The 6,435-nt window shown below is 46.7% G+C and overlaps 1 protein-coding gene across 2 annotated transcripts in view; it reads left to right on the top strand.

Moving 5' to 3' along the window:
* The first annotated feature begins 434 nt into the window (after positions 1-434).
* EDC3 (enhancer of mRNA decapping 3) overlaps positions 435-6,435 on the top strand; it is a 28,201-nt gene continuing 22,200 nt past the window's right edge. The window contains exons 1-3 of one of the 2 annotated variants that reach the window (XM_009330087.1): positions 435-509; positions 2,146-2,327; positions 3,782-4,095. In XM_009330087.1, the coding sequence (XP_009328362.1) occupies positions 2,164-2,327; positions 3,782-4,095 (478 nt within the window). In that variant the 5' untranslated portion in view covers positions 435-509; positions 2,146-2,163. Of the gene's footprint in view, positions 510-2,145; positions 2,328-3,781; positions 4,096-6,435 lie in introns of those variants that run through there. The other variant, XM_009330088.1, reaches the window with a different exon arrangement.

Genomic DNA, 6,435 nt, shown 5'->3' with positions numbered 1-6,435 from the left:
CCCCCGGGCGGGGGCCGGGGGGGCTCCGTGTTTCCCCAGGGGGGGGGGGGGGCTGTGTTCTCCTCCGGGGATCAGGCTGGAGGCAGCCCACCCTGACCCAGCCCCGGGGGGGGACACGACGAGACCTGCTGGGAGCATATATCCCCTGCCCGGTTGTCTCTCGGGTGCAGAGCGGGCAGGCTCGGTGGCTGCCGTGAGCCAGCGAAACCGCCCCCGTGCTGGGCCGTCTTCCAGGCAGGGGGAAGGCGCGCAGCGGCACCCCTCGTCTCAAGCAGCGGTGCCCGGCGTGCAAAGCCACCAACTCACCGTGTGCTAGGTTACCGCTCACAAACCGTCTTTATTAAGTGCTGCATGCCTGTTTGAGTAAGCTCCGTGACTTGCGTTTCTTTTAAAACTTGCAGGAACATCGGTAACGTAACGCTTGAAATAAGAGGTGTGGGGGAACGTAAGGTATCTGCGAGTCGTGTGACAAAACCTCGGCATATAAGACAGGAGGGTTGACTTTCCGGGTGGGTGTAAACAAACGAATGTGCTCACGTTTGTCACGTGTGATGTAGGAAATCATTCGCTGCACGTGCGGTTTGTTCCTTCTTCTAAATGATTTGCACACAAAGCAGTAGGGCAACATCCTTTGAGATGAGGCGTTTCGTTGTTTTGGTTTATGTCTGCACGCAAACGTAGATTTTTATGGGTTTTTTTCTTGGTAAAAGGAGGGTCTTATTTTTTTAAAAGGATCCTTGTAAGATGGTGATGTGTGCTGAACTCTCTTCCTTGTTTTCAAAAAGAGACACGAAAAACAGGAAAGGGAATGAAATGTTAGTTTCGCTGCAGATACTCGGGGATGTGTTATCTGTGTTTTGAAAGTGCTTTTTATCAGTCGTCATCTCGGAATCCAGACATTGTTATCATGAGTTAACATAAATACACAGAAACAGGAAAGAAAGGAGGCTGTTCCTGAAGAATTTACGGCTTAGTGACCAAATTTAGCGTTTGCTGCCCTTTGAAGCATCCCCTGTTTCCAGTCCCCTGAAAGTTGGGGGAAGTGAGTTAGTTCTGGTAGCGTGGATGCATCCTAGTTATTCCCAGGTTTGGTTTTTTTTTCCCCTTGCATCTTTTTCCCCTTGCTCAGGACAGGAAGGGCTTGGAGAGAATTAAGATGACTCTCACAGAAACGTGCTTTATATATTGGCGTTAATCTTCCTGGGTTATCTCCTGTGCTTTCTGTCTGTGTTCCTTACAGTAAATACCAAAGCCTTCTCCCTCTTACTGTTGATTACGGCATGAAAGGCAAATACATACGGTAGTCACTTTTGTTTATGAGCTTGTCAGCTCTTCCGCGCTACCGTGATGCTAGTGAGCCTGTCATCTTCCTGTGTTCTTTGTCTGGAGGAAGAAATCTCAGATCAAAAGATGCGCTTAGCTCCTTCAAAGTGTGTTGGTACAACTTCAGTCGAGCATCAAAACCGAGGGAATTACGTCTAACTAAACAAAGTGCATTTCCCCCCCTGTATTTTGGTGGAACTCGATGCTGGAAAGGAGTGCAGCTTTCCCTTTTCATTTATCTAATTGTGGCAGTAATACTAACACTCCTGGCTCTGGAGAGCATGAAGACTTTTGTCCTGGGCTCCAGTGTTGGTTTTTTTTTCCCCCCCCTCTGTTGTCTGTGTGTTCCCTTAAAGGGGTTCGTTTTCAACGGTACGTGCAGAGGTCAGCCTTCTCAGTGCTGAGTATTCACAAGAGCTGTTCTGCCCCAGGGTTCGTGTGCCAAAATTTTAGAAAGGGAAGGGAAGATAAATTCCCTGTTTGAAGTTACAGGGAGAATGTCCGCAGACAGAACTAAATGCTAACTATGGCTGTTGGAAGCTGTTAGTCTTGAATTCAGTTACCAAATTATTTCTTTAACGATGCAAACGGTGAGCTGCGTTACAAGCAATCGTATAGGCAAAGCCCTGTCCGGGGATTTACGCGCTCGCTGTGATCCTCGGCGTCTGTATGGATGTTATTTCCACCCCACAAAGAAGAGAGAAGCTGACAAAGCCGGAGCCTGGGTGGGAGCCAGGGTTCTGGGCCGGGGGATGCCGTTGATGCTGATTGAGGTTGTCAGCTTCTGCATCTTGTTACAGCCAGGCCCGTGTCTCTTTACAGCAATTGCGTGCCGGAAATATGGCTACGGACTGGCTCGGGAGCATTGTGTCGATTAATTGTGGAGAAAGCTTGGGAGTCTACCAAGGACGAGTGTCTGCCGTGGATCAGGTCAGCCAGACCATTTCCCTGACGCGGCCCTTCCATAATGGGGTCAAGTGCCTCGTGCCAGAAGTCACCTTCAGGTTAGTGCCCGTCTTTTTTCCTCCTGTGGTTTTTTTCCAGGCGAGGTCTGCGGTGGTTTGGATGTTTTGTTTTGTTTTTCCCCAGAAACGGGCTCTTTGCCTTAAACCTCCCTACTGCTACTGAGCGTCTTTGGATGAGAAGTGCCGCTCGTGTTTCTGTCAGTTTGTCTGCAGGAGCTTATTTTCTGGCTCTGCCATCCCCGTGTTAGAAGCTCACGCTTGGAGGTTGTTTGTGGGTGAGGCTGTGTGTGTGTGTGTGTATTGTGTGCATACATTCTGTTGTCCGGTGTTCAGGTAGTTGCGGGGGCTGGCATACTCTCTTAAAGCTTGGCCCTCAGCACGTGTACTACATGTAATTAAAGCGTGACAGAAGAGAAAGCAGAGTGGTAGGTCAGTTAAAATTATTGCTCCAATACAATTAAGTAAAGTGCAGTTATCAAACCCAACTCCGTCCCCTCTGTCTCTTGCCATGTTCTTTCCTCTGTGTAGACAGGAGAGAGTTTTGAACCCAAAAGCTGAATCGGTGCAGCGGTGTTGTAGCTCTCGGGAGTTCTCTCCCACCAGCTCCTGGTAACACTGTGCTTAAAAAGAATAAATGAGAGTCACTCGTCACTGGACATTTTCCTGTTACCTGGCATATTACAATAGTTAAGACTCTGCGTTACTGATTTTTAAATAAGATTGATTCCCTGAAGTCAATGCTTTCTATTTATTTTTTTTTTCCCTTTGGATTTTGAAGAGAGAGCGTGGGGAAAGATAACGACCATATTCTTCCAGGCGATGTGTGGAAGTCTGTAGCAAGCTCTTGCTGCTTTTATATCCCAGTTGGACAAATTCTTACTAAGTTTAAAAGAGAAGACCTTAACTTCTGATTTATTTCTTGCGATCGGTGCAACTGGAGGTCTTTGTAACCGCTGCTTTGTTTCGTTTTGGCTCGTGCCCAGTGCTGTATTAGTTTTCTTTATCCTTCTTCTGAGGAAACAGGAAGCGCCATCCTTGCCCGAGCGTGAATTGCGCTAATCTAAGGGTAGCTTTCTCTACAAATGGATTAAAAGTAATAGTAGCCTCAAGGCTGAGATTAATTATATTATCTAGCAACTGTTAAGTTAATGCAGGTTTCTGCAAAGGTCTGTGCCAGTTGCTTCCGTTTTCTGCTTGACTGATTCCTGTTTCAGCTAGGAACAGAACCTTTCAAACGCAATCCAGGTGCAGCATAGAAGTACTTGAGTTGTTATTTTGAAGATTCATACCATTTCAGTTGAATATTTTTATGTCTGTGGAAATAGCCTCGTGTGTTAGTATATTAAAATTTTTTTTTTTTCTTGTTTCTGTTGATAACGGCATCAGAAAAAACCCGCTGTACAACATTGCCTGGTTTTCTTTAGGGGTTGTTTTGTGAAGGTACCTCGGATGCTAAATTTCTCAACGTCTGGTTTTCCTTTCCTGTTTTTTAGGGCAGGTGACATTACCGAGCTGAAAATTCTGGAGATCCCGGGGCCAGGGGACAGCAGACAATGTGGGGACCTGCAGCAGACGGAAATGGGCATCCCCGGTGTCGGATGCCAAGTGGGTCCCAGTCAGAACGGCACTGGGAAGATGTTAAAGAAGCCCATCTCCAGCAGTGCCCCGCAGAATATCCCAAGGAGAACGGACGCGAAGAATCAGGACATTATCATCTCTCCACAGCAGCAGTGCTCCAAGAGCTACATGGATCGACATGTGGAAACACTGACTCAATCCAAGGGCTTCCGTCGTAGGCACAATTCCTGTGAGTATTTGTGTTTATCCTGCAACTTTCCTTTTGCCTACCTGAGTTACCGCTGCGACATCTTCCCTTCTTCAGCAAGAACATTTCAAACGGTGCTGGAGACTTTTGTGTGTTTGCTTTTATCCTTGTATTGCCACCTTGAAGGTCTGCAGAAGAGGAAGATAAATGGTGAGGAGAAGAACTTTGCAAGCTGTGCCTCAAAGTATTATAAGTATAGATCTTCCAAGTGTCTGGCACTTATCTTTAATTATGATCAGAGGGTGATGCAGTCTCATCCGTAATTTGGTATGAATGCATCGTTCATTAAAGCTTGCAGGACTGGGCTTATAAAGGTATATGCGTACACCTGCATAAAATGCCCTTATACAGAGATACAAAATGGTTTTTTTGGGTAAGAATAGTCAGGTGAAGCGGGTTGTTTGACCTGGTCTGCCACTTCTGTATTGTTGGTTTTGTTTGTTTTGGGTTTTGGGGATTTTGGGTTGGTTGTTTTTTGTTTGTGGGGGGTTTTTTGTTTTTTTGTTTTTTGCTTTTTTTTAAGAAGAATACATTCTGCTTCTCTAGGCTTCCGGCTACCTCACAGAAATGTGTTCAGGGTATATTGGACACAGGGTTGCCTCACTGATGTCTCCATTGCCATCGGGCTGATGCAGACCGTAAATTCTAGCTCCTTTTCATCTGTGGGGAGACTTTAAAACTATCACTAGAGTTCTTTGGAGGCAAATTTTGCTCTACTTTTTGTTCCTTTTGATTCCCAGTGAAATACTTTTCCTTGCTGGACGCAGGCTGGAAAAGTTAATGCAGAGAAGTTAGTGCTGTCCAGCTGAATAACTGGAGAGCAGATTACGGTGAGAGCCTTAGCTTGTGTGTGCTCTTTGTGCTTGCTCCTGACCCGACGATGGAGGAGCAGCAGAAAGCAGCTGGTTCTAGCGGAGGCCAGATCCCTCTTTATCATAGCGCTTTATCAGCTGAAAATCCAGTAGGCGGTTGTTGCCCTGGCTTCTGCAGGGTATTCCACGTGGGGGCCCGGGGCAGCGCTTGAGCACGTTGTTTGCGCAGCGCAGTCCTGTCGCCAACCTAGTTAACAGGTTGGGAAGGTTGTAGCAGAATTTATGATGTCGTTATTTGCCCGTAAAGGCTGGTGTTACTCGGGTGCCTCGCGGCCATGTACTCGCTGTTTCAGGAGTCAGCCCGTCCGGAGTAACCTTCAGAATTGCGTGGGTAAGAGGGGGCTATGCGGATGGTTTTATTTATTAGGCTCAGGACCATTTTTGATGGGATGTTTGTGTTGTGGGAATTCGGCAAGCTTCCCATGCCAAACCTGATTTGAAGTTGTTTTGTGTTTTTTTTTTTCTCTTGAAGCCCACTGAAGGAAATTTGTCTTTCTGAACTTTAAAATGCTGCAGGCTGTTCTGCGTCTCTCTTATGAATGTGGTAGTATAAAGAGGAACGGCCACAAAAGCTGTTCTATTGCTCGTTCGGGACAGAAGCAGGGTGGCGTTACGTACTTCCGAAACGGATTGGGATGTGCACTGCAAATTCACGTTCCTGTCGCAGGGAAAACCCAGCCTTTATTTTCAGGGTGCGTTACTTCATTTAGTTTGAGGATTTTTTGTACAACATTTAAGAAGAAAAACGCTCTCTGTGTTCTTCCCCCCACCCTGATACGATCTCTTACCCCTTTCTTCTGTCACTGCCGGCGTGAGCTTAGAGGTTGGGTTGAGAATAGTAGGGGTGGACACCACAGGAATTTGGGATATAACAGGGAAAAGGTGTGTATGAACAGAGGGCGGAGGGGAGCAGCAAAGACGCTGACGGAAGCAGCTGCCTCTCCTTACAGCCTCCAGCTATGTGGGCTGGTGTTTGGGAGAGGCACAGATGATACTTGGGAGCTCTTAGGAAGATGCTGTGTTGCGCTGGCTATGGTGGAACTGGAGGGACTGGGGCTGTAGATGGCTGCAAAGGCAAATGATACGGTGGGACGTGAGCTGGAGCATGAATAGAAAGAGATTATTTTATCAGTTGCACTACAATTGTGCCATACGTTTCCGTTGCATACATCTTTTTGCCCATCCCTGTTTCAGTCTCCCAAAGAACAGCCCTGTTTGAGCAACGTACTGGTGTTTTCTTTACTGCAGCATTTCTGAGAAGTGTGGTTGACGCCTGTTTACGTAAAAAGCAAATACTTCTTCAACAATTTATATGTTAAAGTGAATATACAAATTTAATTAGTGAAGTGGCGATCTTCCCTGTCCCACCCTGTGCACTACTGTGCTTCACCAGCATCAAATGTTAGAAAATGCAGAGCTGAGTAATGCCAGTTACAATGATTTCCTCATT

This window comes from Pygoscelis adeliae, unplaced genomic scaffold (genome assembly GCF_000699105.1).
Source record: "Pygoscelis adeliae isolate BGI_AS28 unplaced genomic scaffold, ASM69910v1 Scaffold298, whole genome shotgun sequence".
In the NCBI taxonomy this organism is placed as follows: domain Eukaryota; kingdom Metazoa; phylum Chordata; class Aves; order Sphenisciformes; family Spheniscidae; genus Pygoscelis; species Pygoscelis adeliae.
Note: the sequence above shows the minus strand (reverse complement) of the source record. Positions and strands in the feature narration are given on the sequence as shown.